The 21,262-nt window shown below is 40.9% G+C and overlaps 1 protein-coding gene across 7 annotated transcripts in view; it reads left to right on the top strand.

Moving 5' to 3' along the window:
- Positions 1 to 21,262, top strand: part of SCUBE1 (signal peptide, CUB domain and EGF like domain containing 1) — a 217,922-nt gene that overhangs the window by 188,808 nt on the left and 7,852 nt on the right. For 2 of the 7 annotated variants that reach the window (XM_054185747.1, XM_054185731.1), the window contains 11 exons: positions 2,798 to 2,917; positions 4,533 to 4,625; positions 6,087 to 6,203; positions 8,560 to 8,697; positions 9,761 to 9,964; positions 11,394 to 11,555; positions 14,651 to 14,818; positions 15,702 to 15,863; positions 17,244 to 17,441; positions 19,952 to 20,104; positions 21,164 to 21,243. In XM_054185747.1, the coding sequence (XP_054041722.1) occupies positions 2,798 to 2,917; positions 4,533 to 4,625; positions 6,087 to 6,203; positions 8,560 to 8,697; positions 9,761 to 9,964; positions 11,394 to 11,555; positions 14,651 to 14,818; positions 15,702 to 15,863; positions 17,244 to 17,441; positions 19,952 to 20,104; positions 21,164 to 21,243 (1,595 nt within the window). Of the gene's footprint in view, positions 1 to 2,797; positions 2,918 to 4,532; positions 4,626 to 6,086; positions 6,204 to 8,538; positions 8,698 to 9,760; positions 9,965 to 11,393; positions 11,556 to 14,650; positions 14,819 to 15,701; positions 15,864 to 17,243; positions 17,442 to 19,951; positions 20,105 to 21,163; positions 21,244 to 21,262 lie in introns of all 7 variants that reach the window. The other 5 variants (XM_054185738.1, XM_054185723.1, XM_054185756.1 and 2 more) reach the window with 4 other exon arrangements.

The following is a 21,262-nucleotide window of genomic DNA, read 5'->3' as shown; positions in this document are numbered from 1 at the left end:
AATTTTTGTATCCTTAAGTAGGTGACTTTTTTTTCCTGGGGTCTCATTTGAAGCACAGGAAATCTTGGCCATGGCTATAGCCATTCTGCGAGATTTTAATTCTGGTTTCATGTTTTTAATGGGAATGGCATACCTTAGGTCTTTCATAGTCAAATTTAGGTTGTGAGGGTTTTGTTTGTGTTTGGGGCTTTTTTTAACCACGAGTAAGTTCTCATAAATACATTTGGGGCCAATGTCTAATGCCTAACTGGGAGCAAGACAGAACAAGAAATGGCAGGACCTTACTTCAGGGAATCCAGCACATATTGAGGGAAAGCACTGTACTCTGAAGTAGAGAGCACCACATTGGCCTCTTGCATGACCATGCAATTGTGGCATTTTTTTCACTTACATGGATACAGCAGTATGGAAAGCACTTTATAACCAAGGGGGGGGGGTGGGGGTGGTGAGTATATCAAGTTGGATTTCAGCCTTTCCCACTGGCTTTTTTCCTAACTACAATTAAGTACCTCATTTTTCCCGCATACCTTTACATATATTACCTTCACTGCTATCTAGAGAACTGAATACTATAGGACTGAGAAATGGTTAACTCTCTTTTTTTAGTTATCCACTAGGTCTCCCTTGCAATGTACCAGTTAGTCCTCTGGAAAGGAGTTTGTAAATTAACAGCAGGGACTAATATTTTTTGAGGTCTGGTATATAGACCGACCACAGAAGTTTTGTACTATATTCCCTCTCAACCTGCTAAAAATGCTGTTCCCATGGTAAGAGGCTGTATCGAAAATATTTTTGTAGTTGTAAATTTCTTTTCATTGCTTGTGATACTCAGTTGGAAGATGGAAAACAGAACGCCCTTCTCTGTTGATACACACTGTTTTATTTGATGAATTTAATGAGGCTTGAAATGAGTGTCATCTCCCTGCTGATCACCTGCCTTTGTTACCAACATTGTTTAGAGGAAATTGCGTTCTACATTGTTATAAAAGCACAATAAAAAGCAGGAGAATGATATCTAATGGTCCTGAATGACACATGATTTGGAGGTATTTGCAGTAACAAAATCCTCTTTTGCTCAGTAATGACACTTTGCGCTTGTATTGTCTCCTCAGTCCAAAGAAATAATTTCTTTAAAAACACCACCAAAGCAACATAAAAGCCTTAGGAGGGAGGTAAGTGGGGGATAATTATTCCCATATTTGAGATGTGAACATCAGGTGTATTTAAGGGACTCATATATGTTTATATTCAACCAGCAGTGAGGCCAGGAACACAAACCAGCTGGTAGCTCCTGGGACCCTTCCTCTGCGCTCAAGCCAAGCCAGGCAAGGCTCATTCCAGCCACCGTATTTGAATTGCCCTGTTTCATCCCAGCTTTACTGGGCTCTTCCCAAACCCTGACAGACCCAAACCAGTCAGGCTGCTTCCTACCGGACTCGGATGCTGTAGCTCTCATCTCCCCCCTACCTTAGTGTGGTTCAGTGGTGAGCTGAGGGGTAGGAAAAATGACACGTGCAGTAGCGCAATCAGCCATGAGCAAAACAAGAGTCAGCCAAGTCCATTTTGTAAGGTGAGCATGTTTGGAAGAAAGAGCAAGGAACAGTCAGAGAAACAGGAGATGTATCCGAACAGGCGTTTTTACGGGGCTGAAGCAAGAACTACTCTACAGACACCTGGCTGAGATTTAACCAGCTGATGCAGCGTGCAATATCTGCTTGAAGAGGTGCCCAACTGCACTTGGCCAGCAGTCAGTGCAGAGGTTAGATCTCTGGGGGAAGGAGGGAAGCGGTGAAGCTGCCTGGCCTGGGTGGTGATGGCACCTGCTGGCTGCAGCTGAGAATGAACCTCGTCATCCGTGTGGCGAAAGATGTAGTTAAGTAACACTTCAGTCCCAAAAGATGTCAAATTAAAATAAATGCAGGATTATAATTGTCGGTGGCATACCATCATCTCAGGGTGAAGCACAGAGACTGGTCCAACAGTTTGTAACAACTTTATGTAGTTTCAGGTAAAATACAAACTGTCCCTTACCCAAATAGGAAGAGCAGCTTGTGAGACCTGCAGGATACTCTGTCTTCCTCCTGCCGTGAAGCTAAGAGGAGAAGCTGGATATTTCCTCCTTCCACGCTGTGCATTGTGTGGTGGGCGCTGATGAGAAATGGCTGATGTCTGTGTGTGTGTCACAGAGTCCCTTCTAGCATTGCTCGGGGCATTTTGTTGGCCACTGAAAGGACCAATGGGACTATCCATCTCCATCCCAGCATGTCCTGCCTCACCTCTGCCTGGCTGGGAGGCTGCTTAAGCATGGAGCTGAAATTAAAAAGCCTGCAAGAGTTGGAGTGAGGAGTGGAAAATACCATTTTAGCCGTCATCTAAATAAGCAGATCTTTGTGAGGGTGACTCCTGTGCATGGTGTGGTAGTTGGCCTGTTAAACCAGAGAGCTATGTCTCCAAAAGTGGGGAGAGGACATCTCAGGTCACTGGTATTACCTGTTGCTTCTGAGATAAAGATGTGCACACAGGATTGTGCTCATAATCAGAGAGACACCTGCTTTTCAGAGTGCCGGTTTGGACCCAAACAGTCCTGAAGTGGAGGATAGGAGGGAAAGGCTGATCTACAGTTTAGGTTTAAAAATGTGAAGCAGTTTTATTTTCAAGTCCAAGCTGCAGATCCAGATACTCTCTCCCTAATTATTTCAGAAATGTCTGAGCCTGTGATTTTGCTTTGTTGCCACTTCTACCTTTCCTCACCACTGTATGTATATTTCTCTTTTTTTTTTTTTTTTTTCCTCCTCAGAGATGGTGAAATGTCTCCCAAATGCCAAACCAGCCCCCAAGGCTCAGCTAGTGTGTAGTAAGACAGGAGGCATAGAGAGCTGCTTCCTGTCGTGCCCGTCTAACACTCTTTTTGTTCCAGGTTTGTACAAAGCATTTTTCCTCCTAAGTCTAGAATGTGACTTGATGTTCTTTCTCTGCTAAAGTATTCATGATTCTTGCATTCAGTTTTTGTTACGGACCACTGTAAATGGGCAAAAACATCATTATAAATTAAATTGGGCCAGACATGCACATCATTAAATACAAGAAGAGCTGACTGTTAGTTACACTAGAGGTTTGGCCCTTCATTATTTAATTTGAGGTGCCATTTGCAGGGGTGGGGAAATTGTAACAAAACCCCGAGATACACATCCACCTTAACCAGGTGCAAAAGAAAAATTGTAATGTATTGAATTGCTATATCAAAAGTGAGGGAAAAATGAATAGTTGATTTCAGTGAATTCCTGCTCATTTGTAGTAACATGTTTTTCAACTTGAGTAGAGTCCCCAGTGCCCATCCAGACATCTGCTTAAAATGATGAACTCTGCATCGTGGCCTGAAATACCCTGTAGCTGTGTGACTGAGCAGGAGCAGAAACTAATCCCAAAGCGGAGGGTGCCCCTGAGAGGGACTCAGCTTGGCAAGCACAGTCTGAAGTCAGGGGCAGGAGAGGACGGGTGGGACACGCTGGGAAATTTAATGCTGTGGCTGCCACAGTTCATGATGAAGCTCCCCTGACAGCCAGGGTAACCATAACATTTCCACCAGCCCAGCCAGGGGCACTGTGGAGCAAAAGGTGACCTACCAACAGCTCTGAACCTGCCTGGCTGTCTCATACAAAACGGATACAACTAAATCTGTCTCAGGAGGCTGTGTGGCAAAAAGGATCTCTCTGTATTAGTTGCTGCAGTTGATAGGTTTTAATAAATTTCACTGGTAATAGTTCATCTGAGTGTTATTTATAGAAACTCAGGCACTTCATCTCCTCTGCCCCCGCCTTGGTTGTATCACTTACTGTAGGTAATTTTCATCTACACAGTTTTGCAGGGCAGGTGGAGTGGGGGGATCGATATTGCTTTTTCATATATGTTCTAGTTCTGACACAGGATTGTTTTCCACAAGGGTGTCTACTTTTCATGTTAGTCCTGGCATTATGTGCGGTAGAGCTCTTCACACTTTATTTTCAGTTTAGCAGAGCTTACTGGAACCATGCATTTATCTCATTTGCATGCACCAATACACAGTTTTATCTGTGCAATACATAAACTCTGTTATGGTTCTAAGTATGTTATTTTTTGTTCCTGCCAATAAATTCTGTCAGAGTCTGAAGCTAAAATTATTACGAAAGTGCATAGTTTATTTTTTAAATTATAGAGATGATCAAAGTGCAAGGGCTTTGCCATGGACAAACAGAAAATATTTTCTACTTGTGCACCGTGGAATTATTTACAGCTAACCTCATGCTAAATTGTTTATAAAACATAACATTTCAGTGCTGGAAAGAACAAAATTTGTAGTTGACACGATGGAGCAGTAGACTTTGGCAAACTTTTTCAGCCATTGAAAATCCAAGTTCAGCACTTGAAATGTCTCCTTATTTAGCAGTATTAATAAATTTGTTCAAGCACCGAACATTAATGCTTTGAGTGATGAGGGGAGCAGATGCTTTGTGAGGCTGTTGCCCCATGTGCTGACTCTGTGTTCTGCCCCGCAGATTCAGAGAACAGCTACACGCTGAGCTGTGGCGTTCCTGTCCAGCAAGGCAAGGCTCAGCAGAAACGCAACGCCACCCTGCCCAGCTGCGCAGGTAGGTGCTCTCCTGCTCACCCAGGCCTTGGTGTCCAGGAGGTAGGTAATGGAGGTCCCCCAGACCATTTGGGAGGTGCAAGACATACAGCTCTTAAGTTACACAAGGCCAGAATTAAGGTAGCCTGTGTTTCATCATGCGCACACTCACTTTTCTGCAGCCTCTCCTCGAGGGCTGGTGTGTGCTTAGTTGCCCTAAGGTGTGGCATCGTGTTGGTAGGTCAGTATAGGAGCAGTGAAGGTTTGAGATATATTCAATAAGGACAAATATTTGGAATACTGTACTTTCTATAGTCCAGCGAGGCAAATTTCTTCTCCCAGACTTGGAAGTGAGCCAGGGTTGCCCAAGAGTAGCACAAGAGCAGGAGGCTACGGTGGGTTCCAGTCCTCACCTGCAAAGTCCTTCCTCAGGAGCATGGATCCTCCTACTGGGGATTCCCAATAAAAAGGTTATGAGACTTTTATGAGCTCATACCGTGTTTCATTCATCTTGTTCTCAGAAATGGCTGGATTATTTTTGCAGAGAGATTTCAAAATATGTCTTAAAGCTGATACTCGGCATTAAAAAAAAGTTCAGCTCAAAATGGTTGAAGTCTAGCAAAATTAGAAGCAGCTGAAATGGCATCCATCAGTGGGAAGTGTCAGCCCACTGTATGTGTCATTACCTGCTGTACTTCTCTCCAATTTGCCAGTCCTCTAACCACATATTTCCTACATATTTGGAATGCGTTTGGAGGCACAATGCTGTGGAGCGAGGTAACACGGCAGCAGATGTGGCTGCCGTGTCACAGGGGCAGGCTACCTCTACGGTCCTGGTTCAGCAAGGAAAGAGGGACCCACGTTGCAGCCCAGCCTTTTCCACCATGGACTTTGTGAGGAAGTCAGTCAGCAGCTATGTTTTCTAAGCAGTGCATGGCTGTATAACAGCCTGTAAAGTCACAAGACGTAACTGGCTTGGATTTAAAGCTGAGGAATAAAACTTGCAAGCCATAGACCACAGTCTAATAAAGATGTTTCCTTTGGATTGTTTTCAACTGCCAACAGCGTAGCTCCACTAAATTAATCTTATTCCTGGTTGGCATTAGCAAGAGCAGGACTACAGCCAAGTAACATGGGAAGTCACAGACAAAGAGTCAGAAAAAAAAGGTAGGAATTAACCTTTTTCATAGTAAGAGACAAATTTACCCAAATTCCACCAAGATGTGCAGGCCTGCTGGAGGGGAAGTGTATGTGTAGAGCATCTGCGATACTAGCAAATTCATTGATCTTTATGAGCTGAAGAGTAAGTGCTTATGTGAAAAAATGAATTTATGGAAATGGATCGTCTTGCACAAGGTGTGTAACTCTTGGGCTGTCTCTTTTCTGAGTCGCAAGAAGGCTTTTGAGTCTGTTGTTAAAAATAAGTTCCAGACTTCGTTTCATCTGCCTCCCAAATGATAGCTTTTTTACTTTACATCAACAGATTCATTAGCCCCTCCAATCAAGCAGAAAGCTCGTTTTAAAATTAAAGATGCAAAGTGCCATTTACGGCCTCGCAGCAAAGAAAAAACAAAAGATTCTGGGAAGCAAGCTGTTTTAGGTATGTGGTTTCTTCTAACATGTAAACAGCATTCTAGTTTTTGGTTTGTTTGCTTGCTTGTTTGCATATTTTGTTTCACACTGCAGGCAGAAAAAAAATAATGGTTTTCATATTTGGATCAGAATTTAAGTTCAGGCCAAGGTTCACACTCTGACCGAACAGTGCCTCAGGTTTGGATCTGACAGTGCTGAAATGTCACCAGTCGCTTGGAAAAATCTTTGTTCAAAAGTGCATGAGTTTGGAATTAAGCTGATCCTTTTTCTGGCATTGGTAATGGCAGAAATATCCTGAGACAAAAAGCTATGACCAATCCAAAGTTACATGAAACAATGTCAGTTTGGTTTGGATTAGCTTTCCCAAATGAGGTTTATAAAAGAAAACAAAAGCTATTATTCATTTGCTTTATGCTGGATTAGTATCCCATTGCAGCAGCAAAGGCAACCCTAAGCGGGAAAGTTATAATCAAAGTCTGATGTTACACAGCCTTAGATCTTTTGTATGTTGGAGTGAGTAGTTATGATGTTCGAAAAAGTATTTAGAAGATTTAGACATAATTACCAAAAATCTGAAATTAAAGTCAAAGTAGTCAAATGTTTTTAAAACTCGGTATGACTAGGTATGGGCATTTATTATTATTAGTTTTGAACATCGCTTTTAAAGTTGAACAAAAAAAGGTATTTTAAAAGTTATATGTATTTAACAGCTCTTCATGACGTTTATTTCTTGTCCTCCATCCCCTTGATATCATGACAGGGACAATTAAAGAGTGTTTGAGTGTTATTGCTGTGCATTTCCACAGCTTAAAATATTTTGAGTTAATTTAAATTTAATATTAACACAAAAATTTCCAGATACTAATACACAGTGTTGGTGTAATTGCAACAGCTCATACTGTTGCTTAGAGCAATTTAGCAGCTTACAGCAAACATCTACTGGCGATATATTCTCTGTTGTGAATCTGTCTTACCACCACTTTTGTTAGCGAGTGTGGAATCATATCTGACTCCTGAACAGAGAAAAAATAGCTATCCTAAAAAAATGCTAACAGTTTAAAGATTTAGAGTCATATTTTTTCTTTACCCTGAAATCTAGACATTTATCTCTCTAGTTTTCCAAGCATTGTCTTAAAACACGTCTCAGTTGTCAAGATGCTTACCTTGTCCTTATGTGTTGTCTTCTTTTAATAAGATGTGATTATCAGACTAATTTTTAAAGTCATAGAAGTTGGGCATTTTGGTCCATACAGCCACCATGGGAATGTATTTCTTGGATCCATTTCCTTGTCCTTTGCTTGCTTTGCTTTGTGTTTGTTATGTCATCTGAACTTCTGGGTCTAAGAGTAAGATTGCATCATAAAATCACACACTTGGAATGAAATCTTTCTGGTGGCTTGGGTGCTAGAAATTTCTCCCTGACCTGGGAGGTCCATCGCCTATCACAAAAAGGATGTTTTTCACATTGATTTCTTTATGTAGGAAGAGGATGCTTTTGTGACCGTGTCCTAACAGACTGTGGCCTTTCTCCTCAGAGGTTACACAGAACTGACAAGGACATTCAGTTCCTCTGGCTTGTGATAGGAGAAGAGGAAACGGCCTCAAGTTGCTCCAGGGGAGCTTTAGGTTGGATATTAGGAAAAATTTATTCACTGAAAGGGTTTTCAAGCATTGGAACAGGCTGCCCGGGGAAATGGTTGAGTCACTATCCCTGGAGGTATTTCAAAGACCTGTAGACATGGTGCTTAGGGACATGGTTTAGTGGTGGACTTGGTAGTGTTAGTTAAAGGTTGGACTCGATGATCTTAAGGGTCTTTTCCAACCTAAATTATTCTATGATTTCCCCTCAGATAAAGCCTTCCAATCTATTTTTATAACCTCCCAATCAAAGGCTTTTAAAGCCTTTGATATCTGCTGATTGTCATTGCTGAAAGAGGTGGAATACCAGCTGGTAGCTTCTAGAGGCCCAGGCCTGCCACTCTCATGAATTTGTGAAAACTGACTCTCTTGCTTTGTTCAACCGTCAAATGACTGTATATAGTATTGCTGATCTGAACTAATTTCTGTAAAGAGCTTTCTAATCCTTATGCATAAGAGACAGGCAATTATAGGCATTACAGGTACCACTGTGTAGCTGAGCATCACCACACTGTATTTTTGCCTCCGACATTCACTAGCAAAATGAGCAAACCCAAAATTGCACAGGTGTTTGACAACGCACGTGAAATGTTATGAAGCCTGTCATTGCATTCAGGATAACCCCGCTGAGGTATCGCTTATTAGCCTGTCACTTGCCACTTTGCTACTTGATTTCTTTTCTATGTTGCTTCTCTTATGCAAAGGAGGTCAATTCCCTTGTACAGACAACTGCCAGGTGACCTTTGTGAATCTCAAATGCGATTCCTCCAAGAAAAAACGCCGAGGCCGCAAGTCACCATCGAAAGAAGTGTCCCATATCACTGCAGAGTTTGAAGTGGAGATGAAGTCAGAAGAAGTCTCAGGTTTGTGAAAGATCTGTCTGTGGGGAGAAATCAGAATTCAGTTCCTCGGTGTGTTGTTGAAATCTCTTTGATGCCATTTCATCAAACTGCCATGTAGACTTTTTAGTACAAGCCTCGTTCAACAGCCTTTCCTATCTCAAAGTTTCAGAGATTTAACTGAAAGAAATCAGGTATGAAATTAAGACAAAGGAACAAAGATTGAACCTGCAGCAAAATTCCTTCAAAGCCTGGAGTTAAGTCACTTACTTTAATTTAGTCTAATTTCTTTAAACATCAGAAGTGCTAATTGATGCACAGAGAACATAAGGATTAGGTAGAAATTCTGCAACAACACGATAAAAAAATCCTCCAAAACATAAGTTGCTGAAACTTCAGCCTGAGAATCAAACATTTTTATCATACATTGGGAGAATTCATGTTTTCATAACAAACTTCAGGAAGAAAAAGAATTGCTTCAAGTTATTCATGAGATGGAGTATTATGCTATAAAATCCAGCCAAAGAAAATGTGGGCTGAATTCTCTAAACACGTCAGTCCTCAAAGGCAGGTTTCTTCACCCTGAGGGGTACCTCACTAGCCAAGTGATTCAAACAGTAATCGTGCCAGAAAGCACCTTTCTTTGTGTCACTCAGGTATTTTGGTTAGGGAAGTGGGAAGAATTCCTAATCAACCGAGTAAAGCACAGGCAGAGAAATTTCAGGAACAGTGGTGGCAGACGGAACACACATCTGGAAGTACAACACTGCTGCTTTCTGCAGCCCTCTCCCTGTGCATTCAGTATAACCAGATTTCTTAATCTTATCTTAAGAGATAAGATACCAGTACTCAGTGGGCATTTATAGGCCATGAAACTCAGTTTGATGGACCTCAGTGTACTATCTTGTCCCTTTAAACGGCCTGATTTTGAATACGGTGAGCTGCTTCTACAATTAGAAGAAGGAGAAGACAGTGAAGCAAACAGACAGAGGTGTTATAGGGCGGTGCAGGCTAAAGTTTTTGTTAAGCACCTCTTTTTAAACATGAATCTCAATTGCTTCTAGTTTTCTTATCATTTCCCATCTAGACACCTGTAACATGGACTGTGTTCGGAAAAGGATGGAGCAGAAGCTGCAAACTGCAATCAAAACATTGAGGAAATCTATTAATAAACAGCAATTTTACATTCAGTTTTCTGGGACAGAATATGAAGTGGCTCAGAAGCCAGCTAAAGCTACTGAGGGGCATGAAGCTTGCAGTACAGGGCAAGTGCTGCAGGATGGAAAATGCGGTAAGTTCCAACAACTCTACTCAGCCATATCCCTCAAAACAAGCAAATCCAAATTTAAGTTGTCTCTTGTGAGCCAGGCAGGAAGTCTCTGAAATAACAGATGATTTAGATCAATATTACTGAGCATATGTGCATGGGCCACTGACGGTTCCTAAGACTTTGAAGGGAGTTCATTAAATGATGGCAGGAAAACAAAAGAAGCATATATATGCGTACATTCCCATGCTGTCAGCTGGTATGTGTCAAGGCCTGCCACAAGGCAGTGTTGGCAATTAGTTCCCAGTGGCTCCCAGCATCTTATGAAAACATAATTACAATTCTGTAAAACAATAAAATGGTGTTTGCCTAGATGCTGTGTATTTAGTTTTACATCGCCTCTCTCACTCTGCTCACCACCAAATAATCCATGACCCATGGATATATTTAATTTATAACATTTAACACTCAAGAGGTCCAATAAAAAAACCCTGTAGAAATCTATTTTAACTTTATGTAAAATACCTAATTTCTTTAAGCCTTTTCTGATTTTATCAGGCTCTAGTGCTTCACTGGGGGCAAGGTGCTAGCGTAAACCTGTTGATGTCAGTTCTCAGCACTGCAAGCTTTCTAATCACTAAGGCCATCTTTTCAAAATCAGCGTATCTGTTTTTCCAGCTTGTTTTAGACACCAAATGATCTACAAGCAAAAAGAAACAGTTAAGTGCAGATCTGATAGGTGCCTCTAATGAGTTGGTGCAGAGGCTGTTTTCATCACCTAGGAGGAGTGATTTAGAAACTGTATGGCAAGACTGTTGCTATTAGTGTCTAGAAACTCATACATTTTAACTACCTACATCCAGCAGAGAAAAATGTTTAATGCAGTTATATGCTTTGTTGCAGCAAGAAAAGCATGTGGATTCATATCTATATTTAAAACATTTTCCAGTTGGGGGATTTGAGTGTCAAGAAACATAAAATACTACGTGGGATACGTTGCCCTCAGAGAAATCTCTAGAACTGATCTCAGGCAACGGACTTTGTGTAGTCACCTTCCATAAAACCAACACATAAATGCACCTAGTGTAAACTAAAAATTCACATCACTTCCCATATGTTATGCACTACTGTCTTAATTAAACTGCGATACACTGTTTTAAGACTGCATCAGCTTTATTAACAACATATGTCTGACAAACGCTTCGGTGCAGTACAGCGCCATTTAATGGCTTAAACAATAGAAGAAGGACCTTGCCCTGATGTAAATTGACCTAAACCGCAGTGGAGATGGGCCTGTTTACATCAGGTGAGGATCCTGGACTGACATATGTAAAACATATGCCAATATCATACTGGGGCCAAAGAGATCCATCTTCTCTCAATGTTTAATATAAAGGCAAATGATGTGATCAAAATGAAAGTCCTTATGTAAATTCCCCTTTTCTTTTCTCAGTTACCTGCAGCACGGGCACCTTTTATAGCGGAGAACATAATCAGTGCGTTCCTTGCTCACCAGGAACATACCAAGACACAGAAGGTCAACTTACCTGTGAGCCTTGCCCGAGTAACGATGGACAGGGAGTAGCGGGCGCCCGGAATGTGTCAGAATGTGGAGGCAAGTCTAATTTGATTATAAAAGGATTAGGTGTTGCCACGCAGCCTGTGAGGCATGGAGTTAAAAAGAGGGGAGAGCCTTCCACACTTCTGTCTTGTAAAGGTAACAGAAGAAAACTCTGTGCACTTACAAGCAATACACAAAATGTTTTGGCTTTTTCCAACCACTGACATTGCCCACAAGAAGATGGGACCTGCTGCAGCAATGTGAGTTGTGGTATGGAAATGAGGAAGCCAAGCAAAGCGCTTTGCTTCAAGTCAGGTATGGAATCTGGGCATACCTCGACTTGTAAGGACTCGTCAGGTGCATTGTGAGCCAAAGGGATGGATTACTTTGGACTGGTATTGGTGAGTCTAATGAAACTGCTGAGTTAATGTTTTGCATGAGATGCAGTTTACCTGGCCTAATCGTCAGCAATCGTAATTTTGAGATAGTTACGCTGCAGGAATCTGTGACCTGACTCGGAGCTAATGAATACAAGTTTCAGTGCTGCTTGAATTCACTGTACCTTTTGGCAAGTGATGTAGCATCTCTGACTCAATTCTATGATATATAAATTAGATTATAATGGTGATAATACCTGGTTTCAGAAGAGAGCTGTGACGTTCAGTTTGTTAGTGCTTCTACTGTAACTGATCAAGATAAGGTTTTAAGATGCAACTGTTAATTATTTTCTTCACCTTATTTCATTACAGATGAGCAAAATCTGGTTCATAGCAGATACATTATTTGACTTTGAAAAAAGTCTGTCCTATCTGCTACGTGAGTTCTAACTTTAAAACTCATCCATGTAATTTACATTAATGCTTTCTTCAAGGATATCTAGAGTGAACACACAACGAACGACACTTGACAAACTGCCGCATTTTCCCCATCCACTCTAATGTCTCCAATCCAAACATATGGTGGATTTTGCTGATTTACTGTATGAAGGAACTATCACAGAAAAATTCTTGAAATGCATGTGCATCTTCATTATGTTGACTTATATTTAGCCAAAATCCAACAAGAATAGATAATCAAAATAAAACCTGAGTTTATAAAGGTTGAATATAGCATACTGCCCAAAGCAGCACAATGACTAGAGGAAAAAGACTGTTTTGTTTCAAGACTCGCATTTGAATTATTGATCTGCACAACAAGAAGAAACCCTTCTGATTATTTTTGCAGAGTGGATCTGTCTCAAAATGTTTGTTGTCAGATCACAACAGTCTGTTTTTCTGCTCGACTCTCCCCTTTTCTCTTTCTCTGAAAGTGGCACGAGGGAATATGCTTTGGACTTTCATAAACCTCCCTGTCACAGATTTTGTCAAATTCAGTGTGTGTCCATACGTACTGTGCCAGCATGTGTGATGAAACAGTGTATTTGGATGAACACGGAGTTTGTTAGAAATGTAGTCACCACCTGTAATCAATAGTATTTTTGCATCGTATCTTCTGAAGCAGTAATGCCTGTGTACTAACAAATCAGCTGTGACTGAAATCCTCACCCCTGCAGGTGAGGCACGTACAAGAAGTACGTAAGAGATTTTAAGTGCCTATTGTGTAGAACTCTGTGTTGCAGCTGCGAGTAAGGTGCTGTGATACTTAAGTTACATGCAATCCCTGTCGGTACAAGGCCAAAACACAATTAGGAAACCTAGTCATTTGGGGCATTTCTCAGGGAAATCACCTCAAATCGATTTGGTTGGCAATTTCAATACAGAAGGCAAGAAGGGAGCAAGTTAGCTCATTCTTATATACAGGTAAGATGAGTGCTGAAAGCATTCGGTATTTAGCAGTATTGAAACCCAACTGCATCGCTTCTCTAAAAGGATGTCTGTGAGCCGTGCTTCACAAGTACTTAATTTTCACACTAAAATCCAGATCCAAATCCACTTTTCATTAACTGCCTTCATATTAAAGTCCAGTGACCAGCTGGACCAGACCAGATGGGTCAGTTTTGCTACAAAAACAATAGCAGAATTGCCTTCATAATGTCATAATATTTCTCAGAGGTTTGTGTCACAACAGCCAGATTGTACAGTCATATTCCAGCCAGCTGGGATGGGAGTGCAACTAAATTCCAGAGATCCTTGTCCCACAGGTGTCCACAGGAGTTTGGCTTTTGTCAAAAAGGAGTTCATCCTGAGTGCCAGGTACCCAAGATACTGGTTGCCTACAACCTTTGCCAGCAAGTGTTAGGGCTCTTAAGAGACCCCAGCCCCACCTAGCGCTCTCAGAACTTCCAGGTTTTCAAGCCAGTTGTTTCTGCCTGCTGTTCAGTTCTCAGGGAAGCTAAAATTACATAGTGTTGGGATTAGGCCACCTCAGGGAACACCTAACATCTCAAAGCGCTGGTCTCCCAGGCTGGGGTGGTGTGAAGATACGCATTAATGCCATAATCTTGAAAAACTTGACATCCTGATTCTCGGGTAGATTGTCAAGGAGTAAAGTACTCAAGCTAGCAAGAACCAAGCCAAAGCAAGAACAAACGCCTGTCAGAAATTGCCTGGAGAGCAAGTTTTGAAACTACCTTTTATCTGTCAGTAGACTCACTCACAAAGTGCTTGGCTTTAAACAAATGACCATTTTCTGGCAGAAGAGCTTCTGACAAGCACTAGTTTTCACAGCTACTTGAAAAGCTGCCGGTGCCAGCTCTTCCCACAGACAGGGTGCTGGACTTGTCCCACCCAGTCTGGTAAATCCTATGATCGACTGTTTCTGTATCTATACAGTGGAGATATGAAGAAAAAAAAACCTGCTTGCTTCACAGATATGGTGCAAAGTTGCGCTTTTTCCTACAAGTGCTTTGAAATTCTCAGATTAAAGAATTGGTGAAAGTACAAATATTCAAACATCTTAATAGAGCCCTTAACAAACAGACACATAGGCAGCAAAGAGCTTATTAAGAAACGAGTTGTATTTACTGGTGGTGTTTTTAGGAAGCGGTTACAGGAACAATACAAAATCAGCAGGTAAGATTAGAATTTGGTCTGCAGCTGGCTTGATTTCATATGTTAAAGTTACCGGAAAGATTGCTAACTACTAGTGGGTTTTACATTTTGTCCAGAAAAGTCGGCTCACTAATATAGAAGATCATTTTCAATTTCTAGGGCAGTGTTCTCCTGGGCACTATTCTTCGGATGGTTTTAAACCGTGTAGAGTCTGTCCTCTTGGTACATACCAGCCTGAACCAGGAAGGACCCTCTGCTTCCCCTGTGGCGGTGGGCTTGTGACCAAGTATGAAGGTGCTGTTTCCTTTCAAGACTGCGAAACCAAAGGTGAATTTCAAATCTTTCCACAGTTCATATTCCTGCTGCTTGCCCTTTTGTTTGTAAGCTTCAATGCCAAGGGGCTTTGAAAGGCTCCAAAACAAATGTGGTCACTGCACCTAGAAACATGGTGTGTGATTAAATTAAATGGTCAGGAAATCTGTAAACTGGGAATGATCTTCCGAGGTCATGGAGACTGAACGGGCTTTATGGTTTACTTTGGAATTTAGCATGGGCAGGTACGGAGTCAGTGCTGCAACTGGTAAGTGAGGCAGCCCCACTGCATGGCAAGGAATAAGACAAACTTGCATTAGATAATGCTTTAGCCTTCACGTCCTGTATATTTTTATTTACCGAGTTAGAAAAAGTAAACACTGCAGAACTTACACAAAGTTAAGGACTGATTGTTAATGGGGTAGGCAGAAACTGTAAGCATGCAACACGTTGCGCGTTCCATAATGTCAACTTCCAGTGGAACCAAATGCCCAAATGGATTTTGGTTTAGTTGCTGGAACGACATGCTGGCCCTGGCAAACTGACACTAATGGAAACATCTCTCCTGCTATTGTGAAAGGCGTTTTTCTTGTTGAGGCAGATATGTATCAGCCTCCATGTATTACAAACTTATTGGAAACCACTGCGTTAAATGCAGTAAGAGACATTTAGCCCATGTTACTAGTTTGTAAGGGTTTAGCTCTAGTCTTTGGAACATAATTCTAGTTAGAAGGTCCTTTGGAATAGGAAAAACAGGGAGCTGGTGTCTTTTTTACCTTTTATGGCCGAATAAGTACATTGCAGAATGGGAATCATGAGGTATGTCCAGGGTCGAGGGGAGTTCTCTCTGCACTGAAGATTGCTACTTTCTGAAAATAACCCACCTCATACCTTACAGTTCATTGTTCTCCTGGACACTACTACAACTCCACAACACACAGATGTATCCGATGCCCCGTGGGAACATACCAGCCTGAGTTTGGTCAAAACTACTGCATCACCTGCCCTGGGAATACAAGCACAGATTTTGATGGCTCCACTAATGTTACGCACTGCAAAAGTAAGTTGCGTTTTTATTTGTTGTGAGATGAAGCATATCTTCGGATCTGAACTGCAACTTGAAGGTTCCATCTGTCAGGCTGGACTTCAGTTCTGCATTTCCTAGTTAACATATATTTACTGCCAGAGGGAGGAGTGAAAATTGGGAAAACAAACAGGAAAAAAACCTGGAAAAGTACCACTTGATGGATATGATTGTTTTGGCTTTAATGTAATTTGGCCGAGTGCCAGCTCCAAGTTAAACTATAGAGCTTCTGGTTTCCCAGGTTCTGTAAGTTGTCTTGCAGTGATGCGTACTCCTCCATGTCTCTGGAGAGCAGAGTAACTGCCATTCTTCTACATATCATCTTCTACGTATCTTCTGTCAGAGTAACTGCCATTTTATAATAATTATAAATACTAGGAGATATGGTCGTGCGTACTGCAATTGCCAGGTTATCGCTCATGACGCTGAAATCTTCTTATAGGCTTTTTTGCAGCACTCTGCCTCCTGTCTTCAGTTGCCATTTTAAATATCCCCAAGGATTCCAGTGCAATTTTATTTGATCTTTTGTGAATGACTGATTCTTTTAGGCAAGGAATTTTTTCATCTCTAGCATGCTAATTTAAGATAATGTCTCTATAATAATGTCATCTAAACTAACTATTCATGTGCAAGTCTGTCGTAAGTTTTTGTTCTGATTATGTGCCATGTCTCTTTGAAGCCCTTCATCATTTCTAATTAGATATTTGTAAGGAATTTGAAGGCTTGGATTAAGGAAAATATTTATACATATATGTAGTTTTATGTGGGTGAGTAGGCCTGGAGAGATCAAGCATAAGTAACTTACTGGATCAGGCGTCTGTGCCAAATTCAATAGGAGTTTTGAAAACTCAGAAAGTAAAACTGATCCGTCAGTGGAGATTCTGTATTAACAGGTTTAATCTAAGCTAAAGCAAGGCAGATCTGTAATCAAGATAAGGTTGGCTGTTAGGATCAGCACACTCGTTCAGCTAAATCGGGTTAAAAACCAAGTGAAGTTAAGCCAGAATACCTTCCGCGTGTCAGCATGGTCTCAGTGGTAAGCACTGTGTGAGAACCTCCACAATGGCATCATGTTTACTTACCTGTGTTCGTTTCTTAATCAAATGTTAAAGCAGCCTGAATGAAGTGTTGAATCAGTTTATACACCAGAGATGAAAGTTTTGCAAATCAGTGGAAGCAGCCCTGCAGATCAAGTATTCCTTTAAAGGCTTTCCATGCTAAACAAAGAGGCAGCTGGAGAATGTGAGCATTTCTAAAGCCACAAGGAAGAGTTTAGACTTGCTCTTGACAGATCTAGAAAAACACTTCAAATTAGCTAATCGGCTAACACAAATGCTAATTTATGTTTTTCCACAGACCAGCACTGTGGAGGAGAACTCGGGGATTATACTGGCTACATTGAATCGCCCAACTATCCTGGAGACTACCCAGCTAACGTTGAATGCATTTGGAATATAAATCCACCCCCAAAGAGGAGAATACTCATCGTAGTACCTGAGATATTCCTCCCAATTGAAGATGAATGCGGTGATGTTTTAGTAATGAGAAAAAGTGGTAAGTTGCCAGGCATGGGTTATATAAATATTTATTGCAAACCGACTGAGTGGAAAGTTCATATTGAAGGGACAACTGTCTTCATCTATCCGGTGTTTTTAAAAGGATTGTTGAATGAACTGGCACAGCAAGTTAAAACAGAACACTGTACCAATAACAATTAACAGAGTGATATTAATTATTCAAGTGGCTGGGCTGAATCACAAAGCAGTTAATGGGCTTCTGTCTGGCCCAATTATCATGTGGGATAAATCACTGCCACTCTAGAAGTCAACAAATCTGTGCTAAGTTATATCGGGAGAGCTATCTCCTGTCATCTGTACAACTTGGGCTGTCACTTACCCTTTGCAAGTATGTATACGCTGCAGTTATTGCTACATCTGTGCAGTGGCACAGGCTGGTACACCTGACGCCCTCAAGAAATCCAAATTTTCCCAATTTTATGTGGAGTGGGGGTTGCATTGTATCTTTGATTATTAAGACATTCAACAACAACTGAAGTTAAGACAGATGCCTTCCTTCTTCAGTCCTGTGTAGGCACCCAGATTGTGGTGATCTGTTGCTAAATTTCCAAGGAGCACCAGACCTAAATGGCAATTGTTTATATGGAGGTTTGCTTTAAACAGCGTATTTTACTTGTTAAAACAGTGTATTTTATTTGCTAAAACAATTTTCACAACTTTTTATCCTTGAGGGCTTGTGTTATCATCTCTATATATCAGATTAGTACGAGAAACCTCCTCACTGTAGATGAAAAGAAATTATATCTGTCCAGGTCAGCTTTTTAAAAGCAAAGCCCTTACTGTAGCAAAACAAATCAGTTTTCCTTCTAATCCCAAACCATGGTTCCAACAGTGAGTAAAGCCAGGCACATCACGGAAAAGTTTGACTTCCACTTCAGTACCAATAACAGTACCAAAACAACACTGGAAAACGAAGGGAGTTCTTCAGAGTCGTGCTTTGTGATCGCTATGTTTGGCATCATAAGAGTAGGTCTTACAAATATTTATCATAGTTCATGTAAGGTCAGCTGCTAACATTACTGTGGAAAAAAATGATGGCAGTTCCAGAGTTACAGTTAGATCCACGTTTTCGCACTTCAACAATCCAAATCCCATTCAATTCAAAAGGTCCCTTTTTGCTAACATTGGTGAAAGTTGAATCAGCCCTAGCAACTTTGGATTTTAGGTTACGCTTCTTATTTTCCCTAATTATGCTGTGGCTATGGAGTGGGTTTTTTGAACTAGGTAAGAAGCTATTTTTTCCTTTTGTTTGAAATTCATGTCAACTTACAGGAGCCTCATGATACGTCCATAATGATTTGAAGACATCCTGCACGCTCCATCTGTTACTTATGTTAGGGGCAAATGGGGGTCTTTGTGTTTCCCAGCTATTAGCTCTGTTTCAGTGTTGATTAATGACATTTTCTTTTCAAACCTACAACCAGGTATTTTGCATTGGGAATTACTGGTCCTTTATGGTCCCAGTAAGAAAGGCACTTAGACTCTGTAAAGTATCATTTTAAATGCTATTTATTAGAGCTGTCATTATAAGGAGAGAATGGTATAGATAATCTCACATCCCTTTAGATGGTGGGAACAATAGGCAGTGGAGCACTGAACAGGCCCCTGATCCACACACAGCATGCCGGGCAGACCCTGTCCGTAGAAGAGATTTTGCCCTTTCAGTCATTTGAGCTATTACAGGATTTTCTTATGAGGAAACAACTCTATGTATCATTTTTACCGTCGAAGAAAAACAATGTGCTCATGAGCACATCTTGCTGCACTTTTAGATAAAGTCAAGGCCACACAGTAGCATAATCACCAGTAGTAGCAAGTGGGAGCTGCCTGCAAGTTCCTCTTGTTACAGTGAGCTGGCTGAGGTTGTCCTGCAGCCATGCGATTTGTGCAGCACAACACTGGCCTGAAGGCCACGCTGGCCACGCAGCACAGCACGGGCATGGCCGTACCTGGGTTAACTGTTTTGTGGATCCTTAACTCCTTGGTGTGCAATGCTGTTTTGGTCAGAATCACTACACCAGGCTATTACATTCTGAAAAGTGGTTTATTGCTCTCAGATGAACTCCCAAAACTGGACATGTAAGGAGCTGGTTACCACGCCTGCCTGGGGCGCAGCTTGTTCTTACCTATGAGGGCCCAGTATATGGGAACCTTGGAATTCAATGCTAGAGTAGTACACAAAGTAAGTAATATTGATCGTAATTTTATAAATGTCAAAAATTATCTCTGGCACCTCACTGCATACTTAAACTTCTTGCTGTGGGACAGAGGGGTTCTCACTACCTTTGTGGAAAAACTTACTTCTCCTAATAAACAGATAAAGACTATGTCCCTTCTATCACAAAAAAACTTCTGCTTGCAGGAATACTTCAGCTGAGAAGTGTCTTGTCAATTTGTCATTCCTGATCTCTAGATCAGGAACGGTGCAAAATGTTATTTTATAAAGAACGTTTCTTAGAACATTTCTTTATTTAACCTTCTTTCTAGCTTCTCCTACTTCAATTACTACATACGAAACATGTCAGACTTACGAGAGACCTATTGCATTTACCTCAAGATCGAGGAAGCTCTGGATTCAGTTCAAGTCAAATGAAGGAAACAGTGGCAAAGGATTTCAGGTCCCCTATGTGACTTACGATGGTGAGAACGGGATTGTTTTCCATCGTTGTGTTATATCTGAATTACAGAAAATTGTCCTTTAGAGTCTCTCTTACACTGATTACAGGGAGAGAAGAATGAAGGAAAACTTGATGTAACTCATTTTTAGTCCTGTGAATTACTTTAAAACCAGTTGCAAAGACTTTGAAATAATACCTAATTTTATTTTTATTACTTTTTATAATAATTTAAGGATGGACAGCAAATTACAGAGAATTCTTTAAACTTAATCCTTATCCCACTGAATTCAACAAGACTCTTTTAATTGGCATTTATCATATGCATAATGAGAATACCATTAATTGCTGTGCATTTTAGGAAGCCCCTTCATCAAGTCCTACTGGTAGCTCACACAATTTTGAAAAGTATAAATTAATAAAATCACAAGTCCAACAGAGGAAAAACAATGATGCAAAAAGAAATACCCTTTCAGTAACCACTTCCATAAATCCACATTTTAAGAGAGTCTGGCTTGTCATATGCATTATGCATGAAACCGTACATTTTGGACTTTGGATGATTCCTGTTTTGATGAAACAAAGACTTTTCTGTGATACCTTTGGCAGCTGTTAGTCCATCTCTTTTCCAAACACCAATGCAATTTTGTGAATGATGAGAAAATCTGTATTAAGCTGGTCATTCAGGAATCAAAACAAGAGCTGTTCTCGGGGCAGAAAACGAGGATCTGTTCCTGGCTGTGCTGCTGACTTCACATATAACCTTTGACAGTTATTTGATATCCCTGGTCTTCTTTCTTCATCTCTAGGATGCAGATAATAAATCGTTATTATCTGGAGGCAGTAGTTTTCTGGGGCTAAGTTAGTATTTATACAGATAATTCAAAATTACTGGTCTAAAGCAGTACCAAATTTTTTAATGTGATTAAATTAGATTAGATTACAACAGCTCGAGAGACACTGAACAATTAACTGGACGCTAAATTTCTCAGCTCTGTCTTGAAGAGAAGGTCTAGCTAATGTCTGGCTATTAACCTCCCAAAGGATGTCACAAAAAGTCACTCGACTGATCTTTATTTTTCAGAGGATTACCAACAGCTAATAGAAGACATTGTTCGAGATGGACGATTATATGCATCAGAAAATCATCAAGAAATTCTAAAGGTAAGAAAATGGTGCTTTA

Source organism: Rissa tridactyla, chromosome 1 (assembly GCF_028500815.1).
Source record: "Rissa tridactyla isolate bRisTri1 chromosome 1, bRisTri1.patW.cur.20221130, whole genome shotgun sequence".
Taxonomy (NCBI): domain Eukaryota; kingdom Metazoa; phylum Chordata; class Aves; order Charadriiformes; family Laridae; genus Rissa; species Rissa tridactyla.
The sequence above is the reverse complement of the archived record's forward strand: the minus strand, read 5'-3'. Positions and strand labels throughout refer to the sequence as shown.